General features: G+C 48.2%; 1 protein-coding gene across 1 annotated transcript; it reads right to left on the reverse strand.

The window, feature by feature from the left end:
- Positions 1-981: 981 nt before the first annotated feature.
- On the reverse strand, positions 982-21,284 carry LOC149350299 (hemocyte protein-glutamine gamma-glutamyltransferase-like). The gene is made up of 14 exons (XM_089576869.1): positions 21,149-21,284; positions 19,451-19,645; positions 18,374-18,634; positions 17,214-17,332; positions 16,606-16,713; positions 16,328-16,505; positions 12,883-13,015; positions 11,923-12,026; positions 10,419-10,587; positions 6,999-7,087; positions 5,860-6,087; positions 4,650-4,804; positions 3,479-3,618; positions 982-1,111 (listed from the first exon to the last, which is right to left on the reverse strand). Exons 1-14 carry the CDS (start codon positions 21,282-21,284, stop codon positions 982-984), a joined length of 2,145 nt encoding a protein of 714 aa, XP_089432995.1.
- Between the last annotated feature and the right edge of the window lie 1,759 nt (positions 21,285-23,043).

Here is a 23,043-nt window from a genome sequence, read left to right on the forward strand (position 1 = left end):
TGCAGTTTCTTCAAAATTTCTAGAACTATAATATATGTTAACGCTAATTTCTTTTTTTTTTTCCAGTCTGAGGTGAGGCCACTTTGTGGAGCTTCGTTTCTAGTTTGTTTGCTTCCGGCAAAAAGAGCAGGGCTCTGTTGTGGTTCAGTTGGACGCTTTTTAGCGCGCATACGGATCTCAAATATCGCGGAAACGGAACGACGCAGCGTCGGGGATGTGGGTGCGGTTCCTCGGGCGGAAGCACGTAGGGCTTCCGGCTGGCTAGAATGTCAAGAGCAGAAACTGCGCGTTGGACACCGGAACTGATACCGCGGATATCCTGGAGGCAGAGTTTATGTTGATTGCGGCCATTGACATCCTCCGGCGCGTAGGCCCACTGCCGCAGCCCACCGCTGCGTGAATTGTTTTGCCCATGCGGGGCTAAAATTCGGGGAAGAACGAATTCGCAGGGAGAGTGAGTGCCCCACTGCTTCTTTTACGTGAACTCACGCTGGAGCACGCGACAAAAGCAACGTGAACGGAGTGTTTGAAGTCGCTACAGGGTCCTTATTCAATTTTTTTCTTTTTCAACGAGCACATCTTTATAATTTTGAGGCACCTTAAGGCGACCGTCGTTCTGGTGCCACGGAAATTATTTAGGATAAAAGACTACGCTATCAAACTTCTTAAAATGTTTTCAGGAACATTCGTGAAGGGTTACGGGACATTAGCGGTACGGTGTTGGTAGTAAACCTTTTTGCAGCGCAGAGCTATATGTACAGGGGTTGTAAAACAACTTGCCTTCGTTATTGTGCACATGTACAGAGAAGTTTCATCAATGCCAGAGCCATTTATTACACACCTTTTTTCCTCCACCACACGCTCAGGTGGCGGTAAAACAGGAGTATTGTGAAACTATACTTCGCACAAAGATGTGGCTGTGCCTTCTTCCGAGACTGTGGACGGTGCACTGATTAGGAGGCCACTTCGCTGTGTGCAGATCTAGAAATCCTTGGCGGCGTTCACAATAGGGAGCTGCTTGGACATGAATGTCGCCACGATGCGCCGGGTGTCCGGAGATGTGACGAAGAGGACGCCTTCCTTTTCGAACGTCCCACGCGGTGGCACGCTCCTGGGGTGTCGGAAAGAGCAGAATAATTAGAGCGCCAGAAGGCCTGACGAGTTAAAGACAACAGCGTTCTAAAATCGCTACACTATAAACACTGCGCTTGCGTACAACGCGGCCCAGTAAAAAAGAAACCCGGGATCAGAACAGACAACGTACTGTGGGTGGACTTTCTTGCCGCAATGAAGTTTTCGCAGTTGCTCCGTTGTAGTCTGTTTTACTTTCTCCAAAGATTGATTCCTGATAATGCACCACTGTGAGCTGCGCGGTGCGCCGTAATAGACGGCCGGCTTGGTTTAGACCGCGCGGGTATTTTTTTTTGCGTGCGTAGAGATTTCAGTACGCTGGCGTTCTTGCATTTCGCCTCTACAGAAGCGAGGCCCCGGCTGCTAGGTTCGAACCCGCAACCTTGGCCTCAGCAGTGGAACAGCATTGAAAGTGAGTCACTGCGGCAGGCTAACCTGGTCTCAGGATGTCACGGCCAGCTAGCTAGGCTCCCCATGATAATTTCGGCTGAAACTGAAAATTTGTCTTTGTTCTCCGTGTTCGTGGTTCGTGTCCGCCACAGGTGATGTATCGGCTCCATGTTAACTATTGTGGAACGTTTACTGGAGCCCCGCCGACGTGAATATGTTGATGCCCTCGAGTATAGGAAAATTGCATTCTATATTCTCATAGTACTCTCCCAGGATCATCCTCGCTCAGATATATGCCAGCACTTAAGACTTGCAAGAGTGCGGTCGATCGTAAGCGTGTGGCCCATGCATATAGTTGAACAATGGTTTGGTTTGGTTTGGTTTGGTTTGGTTTATTGGGGTTTAACGTCCCAAAGAAACTCAGGCTATGACCGACGCCGTAGTGAAGGGCTCCGGAAATTTCCACCACCTGGGGTTCTTTAACGTGCACTGACATCGCACAGTACACGGGCTTCTAGAATTTCGCTTTCATCGGAATTCGGCCGCCGCGGCCGGGACCTAACCCGCGTCTTTCGGGTCAGCAGCCGAGCGCTGTAACCACTGAGCCATCGCGGCAGGGCAGTTGAACAATGTCCCGTGCTGCACTCACACATGCTAATTCAGTTCAGTTCAGTTGAGTTTAGTTTAGTCCACTTTATTTTTTCGTTCAAATGAAAGTGGAAGACAAGGCAAAAGGCTGAAGCCTGACAAGGCCTTGCCTCCCGTCTGAAGTTGACAGCAGGTACAACTTTGAAATACAATCACAAGGAATACTCCTGCTGCTAGTGTAATGTTCGAAATTGGAAGTCAATTTATTTTAGAGCTAGAACATGTGACTGAGCGCGCCAAAAGAGCGGTTCCCCGTATATGTTGCACAGTACTGGCTCAGCAATATTTTTTTAATTCCTTTTTTCTATCTCCCCACACTACTTCATGTATGCAGCACTGCTGTCAGTGCGCATGCATGGTTTCTGTGGTCCCGAAAAATTAACCTGTGCGATTACGTCAAGATGAAATATTCCGAGAAGTACCTGGGCGCACAGAAGAAACCACGTACACTCGCGTATGAGGCAGTGCATTTGTGCTTGCTTGAACACACGAGAATAAACGAGAATAACGATCACATTTCAAACGTCTCGTGACGTGTTCTTTTCTGACTGGTGCTGTGCCGCGCACTTATATTCTTACTGCAAATAACTAGTGACGCCAAGCCCGTTTTACATGGTGGTACGGGGAGAGACATCTTCATTTTGATCCCACTTGTGTGTCCCTGCGTATTCTTTGCAATTAGTGACTCTTGTACACAGTGGAACCTTCTTTTTCTGTCCGGAACAGGAAACGTGTAATAGGCGCCGAACAATCTGTTATTGTTTAGAGTTCGAGAGTTTGATCCATAGCTATCTTTAGCCATTTCGGTAGCCAAAAACTGGAAGGGCCACTTAATCTGCTCTTTAAGAGTACGACGCGATAGCATTAATGTGTAATCGTCCATATATGCGTAATTGAACATTTCAAACTTTACAATCATAGATTTCTGGGAGTTCTCACACCCCTCCTGGCGCAGTGGTGCGACGGTTAAGCGATGCACCACTGCGCCGGCGGATGGCTGTTTCAAATACAGCCACCGGTGGGGCTTCTGAGTCCCAGGTTGCTCTTCCCCGAGCAACCTCTCGCGGCCAGTCATTAATTTAACTGCCACCTGCCATGGTTGGCATTCTGTGACACGTCATGAGGTCACTTGACCTAGGTGGCAGTTGGGCCTCCTGTTTCTCTGGACAGCTTTCGCTCACGCTGCCGCTGCCGACGACGACTAATCCGGTCTTTCCACTGAACGAGGCCCTCATCCCTATCGCGTTAAAATCTGGACCCTTTTAAGATCCGCAGACGCTACGTGTTCCAGTCGTGCATGCGTACTTACTTAAGCGCAATCTTTTCCAAGAAGGCGGTGGAACCCGGGAGCTCTACGGTCAATTCGCAGCCGCTGAGGGCCACGTTGAGTGGGTTCTTCATTATCAGTTTATATGTCAAGGAGCCAATGGGGGCCTCCCGGCGCACAATCTGTTAGAAATAACCAAACGAATCACTGTAATGTTTCATTTCTACTCATCGCTTGTTTTGTTTCCACGACGTAAATCCGTTGCTCGAAGATCTCTCCTGCGTAGACTGGGTTTGTTTAGCTGCGAACCCTGCTAGTAGTACTTCCATACAAATAAGGCATAGATACTAATATAAATCGAAGACGGAAAGTAGGACATTTGTTTTAAAAATGAAGAGGGTTCCGTCAAGTGCCACCCTACCAGGTTCCAAGTGGTTGATAGCGGCGTCATGACTTTAGGCTGACGCCACTGGTTGGGGGGTCTCCTTTGAGGGGAATTTACTGCTGCGTTCTTGAGCTATATGCGATTACAGGTCTTTCGAAAACACCCAACACTCTCCTTCTGACATTACGAGTGTAGGTCGGCTTCTACTCGGCACACTGGACGTACTTGTAACAATGCACTGGCTGTAGACAACCTGCACTTCCCTAATATCACTGCGATTGTTCGATTGCTCCTCTGACAGCTGCCTGCAACAGCTGGTTCGGTAGCGGCTAACTCGGTACAGGCTAGTGTTTCTTGAAGGGCTTTAAATACAGCGACCTTATATCGGCAAGAAACTCATGCCAGTTTCCAAGCATTCGCCATCGGGGTGCGATCGACGGGGCCTCGTAACATAGACGCATGTTGGCATTCGAACGGGAAGGGTTACACTCAATGCTCAATGCTAGAGGCGTCAGTGCTGGTCGCCACCATGTCTTCTTTTACTAAAAATTACAACGCATGCCCCGGCCATGGTGGTGAACTTTGTAAACCATCAAGTTCACTGTTGGACAATAAGTTGCCGAAGACAAATTACGTTGATGTCCGTGAACAATAACAGCTGGAAGAAAGTTCGCGCTTTCCCGACACACTCAAATGCAAAAAACGGAAATCGGAGCGCGAAAGACCGCAACGGACGCGGAGAAACGTTGGACAAGTGATTGGCATCAAACTCCTCAAATTGCGCACTTCACCAAACTGAAACATTTTCAGCGTCCGGCTAGCGCTCACCTGAATGTCAAGCTGCGGCATTTGAATGGCCAAGTTGCTCCTAGCAGCGGTGAAATCATCCCCATAGGTAGCGATGGCCTCTAGGAGAATGATTCCTTCCGGACACAGCTTGGATACATATGCCTCGGGGGAGATGAGCAGTTCCAGCGTGTCAGCTACGATCCAAGAAAGTTGCAAAAAGGTGATTAAACACCACACCTCATTCCGTATAATGCTTGGGCACACAATAAGAGGCCTACCCGTTTCACGCGTGGCAAGACATCTAAGCTCATTTTAAGGTGAGCGTTTGTGCCAAGGTGAACTTGCTAGAGTGCGACAGCGTCTACATCTTCTGGTGTTCGCTTCCAGATGCGATTGTGGCGAATAGACTGCTACATTAACCTCTTAAGTGACCAGAATTTCGTGTTTTTCAGCTGTATGAAATAACCTTCTATTTAGATACGGCCAGTGATGCGGGTCTTTCAGCCAATTCCATAGGAGCGAACGTAGGCGGTGAGTTCAAACGCAACTTCAACTTTGTAAAATGCGTGCATTCTGCTGCTAACCTGACGCAAAAATATGTAGTGTCGGTTATCTGTGGATTACAAGTGAGAATTCAACTATTCTCTTTAGTTGTATTGGTCTGCCAACTGTAGAAGCAGCGTCAGTAGAGTGATACTCGACACAGCGTCGCCGGGCTGATAAACATGAAAGCCAGAAAGACAATCTAACAATTTGAGTAAGCGAAACAACAAATGCCAGACCTGTCGCCAACCGCTTTGTAAACACTCGCGCGGGCACTAAGTTCACGAAGTAACCGCCACCAGAGGCCCAGCAAGTCTTCGCGGCTACTTCGTTTTCAGCACTTCAATCTTACCAGCCGCCGCGGTGGCTCAGTGGCTATGGTGCTCGGCTGCTGACCCAAAAGACGCGGGTTCGATCCCGGCCGCGGCGGCTAGAATTTCTTTGGAGGAGAAATTCTAGAGGCCCGTGTGCTGTGCGATGTCAGTGCACGTTAAAGAACCCCAGGTGGTCGAAATTGCCGGAGCCCTTCACTACGGCGTCTCTCATAGCCTTAGTCGCTTTGGGACGTTAAACCCCACAAAACCAAACCAAACCAAACTTCAATCTTACCGGCCGTATGCGCTTATAAATAGATACTGGCCTATGTTATAGGCCGGAAAGGGGGCCTGACAACCGCGCATAATTAAGGGACCGCCAGCGTACTCACATGCGGTTGGCTGCAGGCAGAAGTCCCGCTGTGCGCTGACCAGGACGCTGGGGCTGACGTTGCTGTAGGGGGCAGAGTAAGCGGTGAGCACGAGGCCGACGCGATGGTCCTCCAGATCGTTGTTTGTGAGCGCGCAGAGAACTCGCGCAGGCTGACCGGCCGCCACTTGTTTGTCGTGCTCCAGTCGCACCTGGATCAAGTCCATGGTCGCGCCACGAGGCTGCGCCGCTGTAAACCGCGCAAGCGATCTCAGGATGTGCTCTACAGTACACCACAAGATTCAGGCCCAAATTGAGCCCTGTCATTGCATTTTTTCACAAACACCCCTAAACAGTCGTAATAGCCCTTAATTTCCTTAGGAATAAAGTCACAATCGACACCCGGTTCGCGCCTGTGTGACTAGCAAGAAGAGACTCAAGCTATTACTAAACCTAAGTCACTAGACATCACCGTCCAGTAGACCCAGCTTTGGCACGTGAACATTTATAAATCTTTAAGCTTCCATAACCGGGCTGCAGTTACTTCGAAAGACACCGACAAGTCTCTGTTCGCGTTTGAGCCATTTCTGCCTCCCGTACATCCACGTTCACCCCCTCCCCCCCCCCCCCCCCCCCCCCCCCCGAGCACGCAGATATATATATGTATTTGATCCACTCCCCGCTGACAGCATGCTTCAGGCATGCCGGTGCTAAGTAATAAGCCGAGCGGGCTACAAAGTGATAACTATGGCTTCATTTTAACCCCCCCCCCCCCCTCTCCCTACCGATGACGTACATACTCCATCTTCTGGGCCCGTCTGGTCAACATTCTCTTCGCGCAGCAGGTAAGCATAAGAGTGTGGATTTACGATCACATACCAAACCCCTGCTGATGGCGGCGCCAAAGCACCATGTGGGCGCTACAGAGGACGGAATCTGCTGTTCTTCTTTGCCGGTTTGACGTAGCAGGAATACAAGAGATAGCCCCATAGAAAGCTAGATAGCAACACTCGAGTCAGCACTGACACAGATAAGTATATGTAGGCAAATATTCGAAGTTTCGGTTACCCTATTTTCGAGTAGAAAATAATGCAATGAATATTTGACGGCGGTAGCGAATAAAAGGAAGGGTGACAGCTTTAGACTTCTGACTCTTCTCACCTGCACCCTTGTAAGTGTGGGTAATGTCATCCGGCTGCTGGCGGCCTCCGCTCGGGTTAAATTTCTCCGTCAGAATAAGCCGCCCGCACCTGTAATATGGAATGCCATTCACCTTGAAGAGGGTCATCATTCCATCGGCTGAAGCTGAGGCCAGTCGAAAAATGTGTGTCTTTTTAACTACCGTTAATCTAATCAAGGTTATATACATTACGATCAGTTGGTGCCTTTTGCAACTTCTCCAACAGAATGATTTAGAACAACTGATAATATCCCTCTTCGAGGTGAATGGAATGCCATTCACCTTGAAGGAGGGGCATCTCTCCATCGGCTGAAGCTGAGCCCAGTCGAAAAGTGTGTGTTTTTTTAGTGCCGTTATTCTCATCAAAGTGATATACATTACGATCACTTGGTGCCATTCGCAACTTCAACAGGATGATTTAGAACACGAGATAATATCCCTCTACATAACCAGGCACAATTTGAACAAGCATGATTTGTCGTTTACCGGACCCGAGAATTTCATCGAAGGCTATCCCACCAAGCCATCATTGTTAGCGGCGCGAATTACTGTCAGAAAATAAAAAAGGACTGGCGCGCTTAAGTATACACAGCGTATGTTTGTTCGGACAGGGGAAAAATATTGAAAAATAGTCCGTGCCAGTGGGTATAACGGGATTGGGTAAGTATACAGGAAGAAGAAATGGGCTGTAAAAAAAAAAATTGTGCGCTAGGCACGCTATAAGCCAGCAAACCGCTAACGCAACATTCTGATCAGATAAACACATGCGGCAAAGATGGGGATGCATTTGAACCACGTACTTCTTGGAATTTTTCGTTGACAAAATAGTGGTTTGGTTTGGTTTATGGGATTTAACGTCCCAAAGCGACTCTGGCTGTGAGGGACGCCGTAGCGAAGGGCTCCGGAAACCTGGGGTTCTTTAACGTGCACTGACATCGCACAGTACACGGGCCTCTAGAATTTCTCCTCCAAAGAAATTCTAGCCGCCGCCGCCGGGATCGAACCCGCGTCTTTTGGGTCAGCAGCCGAGCACCATAGCCACTGAGCCACCGCGGCGGCATGACAAAATAGTGTTCAGCGTCAGCGTCACTCTCCTATGTAAAATTTCGCGCTTGGTGTGGCAACCACCCTCTTCTCCCCTCCCTCGTTATAAATCCGCCCTTGCCTCTGTCGAACTTGCAGCCTACAATACTGCAATGCCGACTGCAGGATAACGGAACTTGAGTTATTACACCGATTTCCAGTAGTGTTTTGCAAGAAAGCCACACAATTATTGCCGTTAGAAGCAAAATACCGCAGCTGGCTTTCGTGACATGTCGTCGGCATCCGCCGTGAATGGTCACATGGCTACACTGAATCAAGCCAGCAGTCACAGTTAACGAGCCACAGTAGGTGAAATTTCCACTCCGCCCGTAAACGCTGCATCCTGCCACGCCTCGTGCGCTGTTCTTCTCAGCTTCCTATCTCTGCGACGAAAACTGAATGTTGCTCCGCGCTTTGCCGTCGCAGGCAATGTGAAACTTTGGCTTCAGGATATCTGGCCTCCTACGGGGCGTGCCAGCTAAAAGTAACGAAGATGTTAAATAATACGGAGCGCTCAGCTCGAGGATAACCAACTGAGGGTGATTGGGAGTCGCTTTGCGCGGTCTCCAGTACATTTGTTTCGCTCTGACTACTTAATTGAATAAGTACAACCGATTAGCAGGCAGCGGCGCTTGATACAAGGTGCCCTTTGCATAGCCATTTTACCGGCTTTAAAAGAAAGCCCGCAAAATAGGGAAAGTACCACGTGACATGGTCCCTAGTTAGCGCTCCCAAACGCGCTCTCAAAGAACTAATGGCGTATTCCAATCGGCGATCCGCAGCATGTTTTCTCGCTCTGTAATCAGAAACCCGTGCTTCAATGGGCTCTTTGGATTGAAATACTGTGCTCTTATTGCCCGAGATGAATTTTGTGCTCTGGCGCGGATTCAAAGATCTCGGAAGTGATGAATATGCCATTCATCACTTTATCTCTGAAGTGCTGTCGCCGAAAGGACTTGGCGCTTGCAGTGGCCGCGGAGTATAGAGCAGCAATCGCTGACGTGTCGATTAATGAGAGCTCACCGCCGTTGACGATAAGAGGAACATAGCAATTCTTCCTGTAAAAACATTTCCATCGACAACGTTTGCTTTGGTCCTAGTTTTCTTTCGGTAGTGTTTTGCGTTCAGGCTTGATTATGAGCCGAGCATGCCTCTACGAACGTTGTATGCCGCATCACGTGGAAGCGTTACGCACCGTCATCACCGCCTGAGCTTCGCGTGCGCTAGCGACGCGTTACGCGCGCTTGCTTTCCATGGTGCCTCAGCATCGTTCTCCATAATTCGTCTGTCTACGCCGAGGTATGAGCACAACGGTGTTTTTTTTTTTGTTGTTGTTTCACTTCCAATGAAACGCGTCGGTCGCGGCAGGCGTGCTCGCGCTGTTTCAACAGCAGTAAGCAACTGCCTGAAAAACAGCGCCGGGTGAGTTGAATATATTCTGACCGGGTCTTTAATCCGGAAGCTTTTCCACTGCCGTCTAATGGATCGCTGCGTGTAGTAATCGCTATAGAAAGGATATAGACGGGGCGGTTGCTCGAAAATGAAAACAAACAGGCTTGGTGCATGCCCGTGCCGTTCGTGTCTGAGTAAAATATGTTTTCTCCCTGTTCATGCCTAGACCGCGCGCTTCAAGTGAACGTTCACTGCACGCACTTGACCACCCGCGGAATGTGTGCTGCTTTGAAAACATAATGCCGCAGTACAGGCGCCGCGAATTTCGGCAGATGCGCGTGGCCGTTCGTCTTTTATCCAAATCACGAGCATGAGCGCATCAGTTCGGATCTCAGTCGCTCGCCTCCCCCTTTTTTTCGCGGATGTCACGAAGTGCATGGCAGGTGTGTAAGAGACTGCGCTTCGTTCCGAATGACTTTCTGACCATAAAATTTAACCAAGCTCATTAGCTTTCTCTTTTTGTGTGGCATGCGTGGAAAAATAGTTCTGTGCCAATGTACCGCAGCGCACACTTTGTACGGTGTGTGAAAGAAGCCTTGAAGGGAACAGCGCCTTTTTGGCCCCACAGTTTTGGATTGCGCCGAAATTAACTACCCAGCTCGTTCTAACGACACCGCTGCCCAGCGCTCCAAACTTGCCGAAGCGTTCTTCGCTTCAAGCTCAAAGGTTGACATATATGGAGCGGCAAGTGCTGACGCTCGAAACCACAAAACAGCAAGTAATTATAACTATACTGTTACTTTTTTTTTGTTTCGCGGAGACTAACTAAAACGACTTTACTGGTATTTATGAACTATTTTCGTCCCGCACCAGCAAACACTATACTAGCTTGAAAGAGCTACGGCATAGAATGAGATGATGCTTACATGTTGCTTTTCTGGTAAACGAGCTTCCATCCCTTGGGGTGCGAAGGATCCTTCTTGTGGTACTTGTAGACCGCCTTGACGCTGGCACTGAGGTACTTGCCGTCGTGCTTCAAGTCGGTTCTGTTCTCCCGAATAGCCTTCACCGGGTACGGTCCCACTTGGTACATCCCTGAATAGATTCGTTCGCTTTTTTTTTTTTTCAGAGAGGCGATCATCGTACAAACTAGGCACTTTAATTTAACCGAATTATCCTATTGACCATGGCGCACAGCGGTTTATTTTCGGTGTGCTTTCGTATTGCTGCCGTTCTTGCAGTAAGTTTATGACTTCAATTTATGCAGTGGTTCTCTGACTGATCACCTGCCTGGATGTGCGGATAAATTGTTTATGCACATACTGCGTATCCCTGCGTCTCAAGCAACACAGAAGAGAGATTCTGTGAACGTTTTTGGCCTTAGAGGAAGTTCAGCGATTATTTATGCGGTCAATATTTCTGCTCCTGCAGTAAGACCTCTTGAGTATTCTTCGCGTCACGGTTGTTGTTGCCCTAGTTACGTAAATACTTGCATCGTAACCTGCGACAAATATCTCAAAGTACTCTTTGAAGCTTTCGTCGGCGAACCCGTAGATGGGGTGAGCTTTGGTGTGCTCGAAGATTTATTATCGAGTTCTTCACGGATGTGCAGAAAAAAAAAATGCCTTTCTGCCCTGTGCAGCCAGAGTGCCCGCTACGAAAGCACCGTGCTTATCAGAACCTAGCCGCTTCACCGGCTGTAAGCGCGGCCCACGGAATTTTCAGAAGCACTGCATGCATAGAATAAATCAGCCGCTAAGAACATACATATTGTCGGCGGCTACTGGTTATTTTCTAACCGATATAAAGTGCCCTAAGAATAGTCACTGTACCGGCGCCACAAGCATGATGTTGCGGGAGGCACTACACTGCACAAACGGGAGTTTGAAGTTCTAAGTATAGGAAAGAGAGGAGGCACCTTTGAGGGACGAGCAGAAAAAAAAATGCATTAAATAAAGGCGCTCACGGCAAGCTGAGCCGCTGGAATTGACAGAGGAGTTTCGCCATCCGCGTTTTATGCTGCCTGTAAAGCGCACCGTGAATCCGCTTATTAGAGCGGTTAGTTCCATAGAAGGCCGGCACCGGGGAATGCGGACGCCGCTCTTTCACAGCACACTGGCCTTCCGCGGCCGGAAATCCTCCCCTTTGAACCTCTACTGCTGGCCGCACTCTTCAGCCCGCGCACGCAGCGCGCTTTTGTTCCCATTCGCGCAGAGACTGGATGCTCATCTTTAACCACGCGGTCTAATTCAATCGGCAGGATGGCCAGTTCCAAGCACGACCGTTGCTCGACCTGCGTCGGCGCGCTCCGAAACGAGATTCGTAAGACGGGCTCTCAGAAGCAGTCTGGGCCCTTCTCAGAATTGTATAGGAAGCGGTGTGAACGCTATGAGCGCGCCATCACAAACGATCGCCGCCATTTAACCTCACCTTCACTGACCACTTGGGGCGTGCTGTCGACAGCTTGCCATTCGCCGTATCCTGTTGGTAGGTCTGGTCGGGCCATCCAAGCCTCGGTCCAAACGTGGAAGTTCCTTGAAAATGAATTGGGCATGCATCCATTTTTTTCGTTCTTTCTTTTCCTCTCTTTTTTTTTCTGTAAATATTATGTTTATAGGCATGTTTTGTCGTCGCCAACTGCCAGGTACTGCCCCTCAAGACTTATTTGGCTTAGGCAGGCCTGAATCCGTATTATGCTCTGAAAATAATCTAACTCTTCTTCTTCTTCTTCTTCTTCTTCTTATTATTATTATTATTATTATTATTATTATTATTATTATTATTATTATTATTATTATTATTATTATTATTATTACTATTATTATTATTATCATCATCATCATCATCATCATCATCATCCCGGAGCGCTTCTGTCGGAGGAAGGAGAGAAGGGCATTCAGAGGAGGTTGCGCGGGGGGCCATGTGACCACGTTTTACAGCCTTCTATGCTCCAGCACAACCCCAGAAGTCTGTCCAAAAGGTGTAGTTGACACCTTAACCATAAGTAATGTGATCCAAGCCTCTGAAAAGTTGGAGACATCTAACCAGACTGCAACCACCGGCGCCCTTTCCTCTCCTCTCATTTTTTCCCTCTTAAACAAATTTCGTGTTGCCCACAGGTACGGACTCAAAGGTTTAAGTCCATTCTACTGACAGATCAGGTACGAGTTCGACAAGTAGGAAAAAGTTGCCGCCCACGAAAGCGTTTAACACAGCTGCTGCATTTCAGCACATATCGGGCAACTGCCGACGCGATAACAGTTCCATCCATTCAGCCGTCTCTGTTCTGAATGGCTGCTATACTATATAACGAAAACAATTTTCAGACGACTCTCCCCGGCGTGTGACTGATGATGAGGCAGATATAGAAATTAAACTAAAAGCGCATACCATTCCATGTCTGCTCCTTCGATGGGCTTGTTCTTTTCATCGAAGTAGTAATCCAGCGACATATCGTCCCCTTCAACGTGAGCCGAGGGGAAGTTGCTCACGCTGCGGCTTGGGATGCCCAGCGCCCGCAAGACTGCGTCACAGACAAAAAGGCTTAGCCATTGATGCACATACCGGGTGTTGCAGGGAAGCCTACCAGTTATTTTTTTTAAAATGGGCTTTTTGTAGTATAAAGATGGTTCTGCGATATTTTAACACCAGAAATAAAGCTGGACCATGTTACCTGGTAAGCTGGTTATCTATATTATAATCGTTAACTTTTTAGCTACTACAGTCAGGCGCCTGGCCTCTAATAATAGCCATATATCAGTTTTTTGAACTTCGAAAAGACGATTACGCTCGGCTATGGCACGACAAATTCTGGGCATTGTAGGTCTCGTTCAAAAATCATGCGGCTGTGATGCCCGCACTAGAACGCCTATCATCCCCTGTAACTCGACTGCGCACGCGTCATGACATAGGTATTGCTCATTTAGGTTTAAACCGAAAAAAAAGAAATCAGACAAAGGTATCTCGAGTTCAGTTTAGGAATTTTGGTTTTAATCGAAAAAGGTCAGTCTCCTTGACATACACGCCCCGCCACAACTAGCTTGCTGTCGAGTAGGGGTTACACTCAGTAAAATAAGGAAATTAACAAAATGCGGAACGCAGGGGCGTTTAGAAGTATAGCTCCGCTACCTTGCACGCCTCTGCAGGCTGGGAGGATCCACCTAGTCGCCAAACGTATTCTGCTAACGTCGCAAAGTTTAGTTTCTTCACCCGCTTAGTGCAGTTACTTGGTTAATTAAGCAGGCTTCTACATGGCATGTAAGGACGCTCGCAACCATGCATAAGAGTCATGAGAAAGTGTCATGTTCTGGCTACCCCGACAGTATAGCGGCAGTTTCATCACTGACGTCACCCCGTTAACTAAGCGATGCCCTGCCCTTTCGCTCAACCTAGCGCAACAACCCACTGATTTCACGGCAACCCACCTTTTAAAAATCAACTTCCACTTCCGTTGTTGTCTAGCGGTTCCGTCATTAACTTCCGTTACTTTTTTTATCGGTTATAGCGTTTCCTTCTGCAAGTGCAGCTCTAAGTGCTTTAACAGTAATTAACGACAATTTTTGCCTAATTACTGATAGATTGAATGCTCAGGCGGCCAAAAATCCAAGATGAACTCCAAGTTACTTTTGGCAGCATAGCCATACCCCAATACAACGCCGAAAAATGCCGGTAAACCATCTGCAGAAAATAATCATCGAAAAAAAAAACTAGCTAAAACTGCATTTTGAGAAAAACGACGAAAAAGGTCCACCAAATTTTCAAAAAATAAAAACCAAAAAGTCAAACCCCTAGAGATAAGACACCACATGGATGGATGGAATTTAGGAGCGTCCTCTTTGAAAAAGGATGGCAACAGTTGCCACCTAGCTAAGCAATTTTCCCCTTTTTTTAAGCACTCCATCAAACTCAACGATTTACCTATAAATTCGCGATGTGTATTTAACCTTGTAACTCAATATTACCACCCTGCTTTTGAGCCACCATCTTCTAATCGCCTTTTTCTAACTTCTACTGCAGATTTATTCACATGACATGTGTTATCTTTTAAGCACTAGGGCCTCGGGGAGAGTGACTGTGCCGGCGTCTATATCCGGATGGATGCTCCCATATTGTAGTATAAGACGTTCAATTGTTTCTACAGATTTACCGCACACTGCACATGCGTTATCTTCTTGGTTAAGTTTCTTTTTGTAGCTTTGCGTTCTAAGACACCCTTATTTAGCTTCAAATGAGCCTGCTCATGGGCTGCTGCTCTACGACTGTTCCACTTAATTTTACGCCTGATTATAACCAAGATTATTTTCTTTTAGTCTCCTTTCCATATCACGCATGTAAATAATGAACAGCAGAGGGGATAGAGGATAATCCTGCCGTGCTCTTGCTTACGTCGATAGTTGCATTCCTTATACCTTCCCATGCATTTTCAACTTTATATCTCAGTGTACTTCCTTTGGGAATTATTTAATGGCAGATACGTTCATCTTTGAGACTGTTCCAGAGGAGTTCCCTATTTACGCTGTCGTATGCATTGCTTATTTCGAGGAGGGTTAATACAGATGCCTGGTTTCTGCCCCAGCTATTTCTATGTATTGAGTAAGCACGAGCATGCTATCATCTATGCATCTACCACTCCTGAACCCGTTCTGAACTTCTCCTTGTGCATTATTACTTTCTATTCATTGCCAGCTTTTATTTAGCAAACGCGCGTTAACGACATCCTAGTCGAAATCAAGAAGAAGGCATGGGCTTGGGCATGCAGGGCATGTAATGCGAAGGCAAGATAACCGATGTTCGTTAAAGGTAACGGACTGGATTCCAAGAGACGACAAGCGTAGCGGAGGGCGGCAGATAGTTGTGGGCGAATGAGAAGAAAAAGTCGGGGGGAATACGGTGCCCGCAGCTGCCACAGGACAGGGATAATTCGAGAGATATGGGAGAAGTCTTTGTCCTGCATTGGGCTTAGTCAGGCTGATGATGATGTAGCAGATGTTACTGCAATCGATTTGAAGGATTTTGTATTCATCCTTTATCCTTTTTTTATAAATCAAATGCAAACCGCTCCAATCAGCGGCGCTTCCTCGTGGCGAGTAAATCAACAGAGACGCTTGAAGGGATCCCATTGCTAAGATTAAGATGCGGCTGGAATTGCAATGAGGGAGGCGCTGATCCGGACTTAGACATAGAATCATTGGATCTTTCACAACATGGTACATATGGCTCAGCAGTTTCACGCTGAAAAGGCGCGTGCAGTTATGTTGGACGACGCAGATCTTCACTTCGTCACTCAGGGCTACTCTCGCCAACTTCCTGTCTATCGCCTACGCTTGTGAGCCGCGATGACGTCACTAACACGCCTGCGCCAGCTCTGCAACGTATCCTACTCAGGGAACGTTCCCACATGTATGAATACATAATACAGCTCACACCAGAAGAAGGGGCAAGAAATATTGCCGCTATAAGCGCTACTATTATGTTATTATCCTGAAGCGTCGCTATTATGCCCATCGATCACCTCTCTTGTCAGCGGGCGTCAGATGCGGGTGGTTCTTTGGCGAGTCACAAGAATTTCCGCCTTCGTTGTTGCTATGGCAGACCATAACCATTTTTTTATTTCGCTTACGCACTTTATGGCCATGCGAACATCCTGTTGGCTGCGCTCACCGCATCGGCCAGCCCATGACAACGTCCTTACGGCTGGCGGAGCACATTTGTCGGTGCAGTTTTTGAAGGAAACTGCCCGTTAGCGCGGCAGTGAGGACACTGCAGGCTACGCAAGTTGACTGGCACGCTTCTTTCGCCACATGAGAACAGCTGGACTGAGCAGCCTTGTACTCACCGGTGACCAGGGCCGATGCGAACACGAAGCACTGACCGTACTTGACGCTGTTTCCTCCGTTCTCCATGTACTTGTTGAGGATGGGCATGGTGGAGCTCCAGACGCCGGGATTGGTGCCTCCGCTGTAGTCGTCCGACCAGCGGCCCGTTAGCAGGCCCTGGTCGTCTTGCACGTTGATCTGCGCGCGCACGAGGTACGGTTAGTAAGCTGGCGAGGTTTGAAACGCGTTATGTCGAACGCTCCTATGTCGAGTCACGGCGGCATGATTCCCCACTCACCGCGGCGCAAAGGGCACGCACTAAGTTGACGCTGTCGGACCGCTGTGCTCCGTCGGCGTCCACTGCCTTGAGCAGGAACTCGATGGTTGCCAGTGTTACTTTCTCGAACTGCGCGAAAGGCGAGATGAATTGTTTACAGAGACGTTAGAATGGGCCTTTTCTCACCGTCTGGCAGCTTCGCTTGAAGCAGCAACTGGCGTCGTAGAATCAGACAATAATTTTCACAACGCTGCCACGTTTTAGTGGGACTTGTTGCCGTCACACGGTGTACAACAGGGCGTGTCATTAGAAACGCCGGGACTTCTCCGTCTGCACTAATGGATGGTGGATCGGCAAAGCCGCCTCCTGCTCAAATTGAACCTTCGTCCATCATACGTTTCGCAGTTCTCGGCACTCCTGCGGCAACGAAAGTTCCAAAAAAGGCCACTTCCTTCCTCTCAAATCATACGAGGCAGCGCTCCTATTCGGTTTGGAATAGCCGCACAGTCATCATCGTCATGTTGAGGGCGCACTGTTATTTCTTCACTGATGAGTCGTGCTGGACGCCCGAAGCCCTCTCTCCGGAGTCGCGAACGTAAGGAAACAAGTTTGGCGTAGGGAGCACGTACCTGGCCGTAGTTCCACTCTCGCTGACCAAAGTTCTTTTCAGTCCCGTAGTAGTAGGCTCCTGTCTCCTTCATGGTGTAGAACTGCCTTTGGGCGTCGTCCTTCATGTACACAGGGTCCTCTGGAAGAAAAATCCTAGCCCTTTGTAATTTATCGATGTTTTGATTGGTATTTCTTTACTCTAATTGAAAGGATGCGAATTTTGCTGCTTATTGGGATTGGCAATGCACCATTTCCTGAAGAGTTGGGTAGAAATCTAAGAGGAATTGTAGTTTATTTCTTAGGCTAGCCTTCGCTACTCTACTCTGCTTACTGTAGTTGTTGATATCCTATACCATATGTGCAGTCTCCTAGTGCTCACCTAGACCGCCTGAAGCCTACAGTAGCGCGAAGGTAATTTTCTGGTGTTTCTCATTTTATAATCTACGACGTTAGAATTGGAGAACGTAAAAGGAACGGCTGCAATTAGCTGCGCCAGTGACACGACTTTTCTTTTCTCCGCGCCGGTCTGCGTTGTTATTGCAATAAGCACCTCGATGCAAGCTGTCATTTTCGTATGCAGCTGTCAGTGTTTGAATTAGCCAACTACATCGCGATGAAGCATAAAGGGCGCCATCGCCGCTGCGAGAGGGCGTCTAGTGTACCAAGCGTAGCAGCAGCAAACACACGCAACTGGGCCGAGTGTCTGCAGTGTACCGGAATCATCAGAAAAAAATTGGCAGTGGTTTAGCTCTGGTTAAACGTGGAGGATTGCGAAAGCAACGAGGAGAGAGTGAGAGAGAGAGAAGCGATGGAGAGCGTGCGGCAGCGGCGGCGGCCCCGGCACGCTAGCTATGCGCCGCTACTGCGCATGCGCAACTGGCGAGCGTGGCGGCGGCACCTCCGAGTAACCCGCGCAGCGACGGCGGCGGCACGCCAGCTGTGCGCCATGTGACGTCATTGCTCCTCGCGCATGCGCAGTATGGCCTTTCGTGAGCCCCGCGAAATGGCTCGGCGACTCGCATAGTGTTGCTTTCGCAACAAAACAAAAGAAGTTTTCGAGGCGCAGGTCGCGCTGTGCGTACTGTGTGTTGGTTTCTTTTAGACCCGCCTATCGCCATTCACATCGCAGCTCAATTTCGCACAATATTCAAGCTGAAGTTCTGCAGAGTGTCAGCAATACCTGGCAGCCACGGATTGCAGATGATATAAATGGGCGCCTTGGCAGGGTGGACGCTGCCGTCGCCCAGACTGAAGCTCAACGACCAGCGCCCCACTGGCGCCTTGGCCGGGCTGCGAAATTTGAGTAGCACTATGTCGTTGTTGTGGAAGCTCACGGACATGGTCCAGCGATCGACCGTCTCGTTAGCTCTGCCTTCTTTGTCGACCGCGTCGGGCGCTGTGAGTGTCACCAATGTGCCGTCGCCTTCAGAGGGCCTCGTTCCTGCGGCAGAGGTGAGACAGGGACACAACGTCTTATTCCTGGCTTCATATGACACTCTCGCGACAGACGTACGAGTTCTGCAAGTGCTATTCGAAGCTGCAGATCGCTGCTTCTTTGGCTCACAACGAAGAAAGCACGCAGGAAGACACATGTCTGCATTATGCGACGAACAGTGGAGTGAGAATGAAACGCGCAGATAGGGCAACGCGAAGGTAGAATCTAGGCGTCTGGAGCGCAGTGAAACAACGCATTGTTCCTAGAGAACTCGATGCCCTCTTGTCCTGGCGGCATCTCATCTTTTTCCCTTTTTTATGTGCACCTTTAAGATGACATCGTAGCATGTTGTCATCATTAGGGTGCCTCTTGTGAGCGTCTGGTTAGTAAAATACATGTTCTGGTAGGGATCTTGAAATGTGGGCAGTTTTACGTCTCATATCTTCTTGTGGACTGTTTGAGGCATGGCAGGGGATAGATTCAAGTTTAAATGACGTGCCCCTCGTATTGTGATGCTTTGGCATGGTGCAAGCATCGAAATGCCTCTTTTGAAAGTCAGTTTGACTCATAAACATATGGTTTTTCTAGCTGCTGCGAGGAACGTTTCTATGGAATAGTTCACGTTTATATCCTGTTCTCCGTTCATTCTGTCGCATTAAAAAGGCAGAAATTACATTTACATGCGCTCAATAGTGATAAAGTGTTTAAGCAAACCTATGGGATTTAAGCAGCAAATGATCTTTCGTTATTTATGTGAGCAGTTTGTCGTTTGAGTCATGCTATCTTGGTTGCTGGAAGAGTAAGAATGGAGATGCTGGTTACCTAACTTGAAGATCGCTCGCAGGGGCACTCTTCCAAGGTCGAAGAACTGGTTGAAGCGAACTCCAACTTTGAATACATTTCCTCGCCGAAGAACGTTGCAAGGAAACTCTCCGTGGACTGTCTTGTACGATTCTGTGTTGTTCGTCTTTGCGTTGCTCTTTTCGTGCATGTTGATTTCCACTATTTCAAGAGGTCCTGGAAAGTGAAAGCGTAAAACAATTAGGTGAACTATAACCGAAGCGTTTGTGATCCCCTGTGACCACGCATATGCCGCATTCAGCTGGTTTTCAGCCGCATTCAGCTGAAAGCGGCTCAGGTTAACGAAAGTTCTCTTCAGGTTACCCGAAGTAAGGTTACCAGATGCAGTATCCCTTTAATCAAAGGAAAATTAATAGTTTCTGTATTTCTTTTTAGAGGCATCGAACATTCCAAGAAAGCCTAATTTTCGGTAGAAACCTTTGGTGAGTGTGGACGAAGAACCACGCTAACCTCCTGCCAAGGACACTGCGTTTCTAGAATCAACAGCAGGCAGCTCCACGCAGCCATTTAACTAGATAAACAGACCACAACACCCTGAATCACGAGTTTTAACTGATCTTTACAGATTAGAGAGCTGTGAAAAAGGCTGGGCTCAGCCTTGTAGCGAGTGAAAGTCCAGCGTTACAGGAACCAGGGGCAACGCAAAGGCATGTAACATTAAAAATAAAAAATAATCATTAGTCCGAACCTATATGCGTACCTTGCGAGTCGACTGCTTATATTTATATGCAGAGCAATTTTCTTTCATCACTGCCAAGCTGCAGTGCTCGTCAACACCTCCTTTCGTAAAGGCTTCAGCAGCTACGTGGCTGCCGTTGGAATCATTTTCACAGCACTCAACCCCTCAGCGGCTCAAAATTAAAGGGGTCTTGACACCTTCTTGAGCTAAGGCTACTCAACCCCGGTGGCACAGTCTACATACTGAACATGAAATCTCAGAGAAGTTATAGTGTCCTACACGGCGCGGAGCGCTCGCAAACAGCGGCAAAGTACGGTCTCCCTTCCTGGCAGCTCCTCCGTTGCGTCATCATACGTAAGACAGCAGCCGGCAGCGGGGCATAGGGCGGGTCTGCGCCAGGACTAAAGCACACCTCTTCTGAGGATAGTAGTAGGGACCCAGACTGCTGTGGACAACAGCGCCTGCCGTGGTTTTAAAAGCGCGGCAATGCTTCCAGAGGCGGAACTTGGGAGAAAGGAGGGAGAATTCGAGTTGAGGAAATCGGCAAAATTTTAATGTTGTGGAGTCAGATTGCTCAGGACGTTTTTGCTTGGGAACTGTCTGATTAAGGGGGTCCCCTTTAAAAGTCCTTAGTTTTCGTTTATCAATTTTCTTGACAAATTTAGCGCCCCTGCATCCGGGTTGCGTGCTGTGTGCAATGCAGGGCCTTTACCTAGCTGGCTAATCATACGTATGACGCCCAACTTCATTTCGCCTCAGTCTTCCCAAACGCCAGTAACACCATTCTTCACGAAGTTTAAAAACTGCGTTTGCTTAGCTTAGGTATCGCTGATTATCCGCCTACGGCCGCCTTTGCATTTTCCGTTCACTCGTTGTCGCGAAGGAAATAAACCTTCCCCCACTTTCATTATTCTGTTTTGCTGTAAACGTATGACGGCCCCTTTGAAAACTAGAGCCGAAAGCCGAGGCGACTCACTTACCTGCGGTATGGCCCATTAGAGGGGTACTTTTGCGCATGAATTCCAATACGGCGGCCATTGTTTCAAGGTCCTCAGGCGTGTGAACTTTGGTCTTCACAAATTCAAGGAACGGCTCGATGTCACCGGCTGCAGCCATGGCTCTTGATATTAAGCAACACGGGAATAGAAAAATAGTTAAACAGGAATGGATACCAGCGTAAATCAGCCAGGGGAATTTCCCTTCACAGCTCTAAATCGACATGACGTAGCAACAAGAAAGCTCATTTACATCCGCAAACGGTTATTACTCTTCATTTCTTCATTATTGTGCTTTTTTTCGCACTCAACAGCATTCTATGAACATCGGTTGCACAGCAGACTGACCGAAGTTGGCGGGGTGATCCATTTGGCCATAAACGTACCCGAATGTGTTGAAACGTAACTTAACAAGCTGGTCCTCGTAAGTAAGTTTGAAGCAGTTCTGGACACCGGATTATGTCGTACTTGACTCACCCGGAGAACCCATTTACGGGCTGATATAAATTGTTTGCAAAATATAAGCTGGTCACATTGTCAGTTCACGCTTGAGCGAAACTGACACTCAGTGCCATGTGCAGGGTGGTTCACTGCAATCCAACTAAATATGAACATTACTGGTACCTACCCAAGCCCGTGCATGATTTCCGGACCTTGCAGAGAGTAAACTGAGACTCCTATACTAAAATATGGATTTGATGTCATAATGAATCTTTCGGCTGTCATGTAGTTCGCAATTCCGCAGCGGCCAAGGCTGCAAATCCAGCGCCCGTTCTTTCCTCTGATAGGGCGAGATCCTTGACTCTGCTTCAGCACAGGAACGTTTTGGTTGCCGTGTTACTCTACTCTCTTATGCCTTGTTCAGGGCATGCTTTCTCAGTCGGCATCTATGGCTTTTCCGCAAAAGCTGTTTTAATTTTTTTTTAGAAACTTATTTCTTCTTCGGCTTACTCACCCGTTAGAGGGTTCTTCGCTACGACCTGGCCCAAAATTTGATGCTCACAGCGTCGGGCTCAGATGATCAGGGCTTGGAAAATGGGGGGTTTTATCCGGTCAGTATCTGCGCCGCGAGCATGAGTAGATCCGGCTGAAGCCCGATGGGGCTGAAAGCCCTCCTTTATAGGCACCGTTCGAATCTTGTTCCCGAAGTGAATTACGAGATTCAAAAGTGAATGTTTGTGTACTCCCAATACGTGCTATGCGGGGTCAGTTTCGTGTATGGAATCATGAATGGAATCATAAACTTGATTGCTATAAGTGCTGAAGTGACACCTTATGAAAAGACGAAAGAAAAATGGCTTCGAAGAAAACGTGCAGGCAAGCAAACAAAAAGTAGCGCGCTTTCGTGGCTCTTGGAAACTTAAAATATTGAGCACGCGGCAGCACGGTCTGAGGCACATATGTTGCCTAGTTCACTATTCCAGATATCGCATGCCCGTGCCTGCGGCATTTTTTACGCTCGCGTTAGGGACGCATGAAGAGTGGTTTATGAGCCATCCAGAGAAGCTGGGCGCGCGAAAATGTTTTTCTTTTTTTGCGAGAAGGAAAATGAGAGCACTCCTTAGGTTCATTTGTTGTCTTTGTTCGCCTTTTCCACTAAAGTATGCGGCAAGCTTCCACGGCACCGTCAGAGCGTAAAGAAGATTTTTTCCTTTTTTCCTATTTTATTGATTTTTTTTTTGTCAGCCCTGGACCTTTTTGTTGTGGAACCAATGTCTGCGTGCACATGGAAATGAATGAACTATTTTAGCTTTACTACTTACTATGGCGCGTATATCGTGTGTCGCAAGGTGCGGGGGTTCTTACTAGGTTGTTAACCTCCTTTGAGGCCTGGGCCGCGAACTCCGAGCTCCCGGTAGCGCATACCACGTGCGACCGTC

Source organism: Amblyomma mixtum, chromosome 3 (genome assembly GCF_055824585.1).
Source record: "Amblyomma mixtum isolate Tamu chromosome 3, ASM5582458v1, whole genome shotgun sequence".
NCBI classification, from domain to species: domain Eukaryota; kingdom Metazoa; phylum Arthropoda; class Arachnida; order Ixodida; family Ixodidae; genus Amblyomma; species Amblyomma mixtum.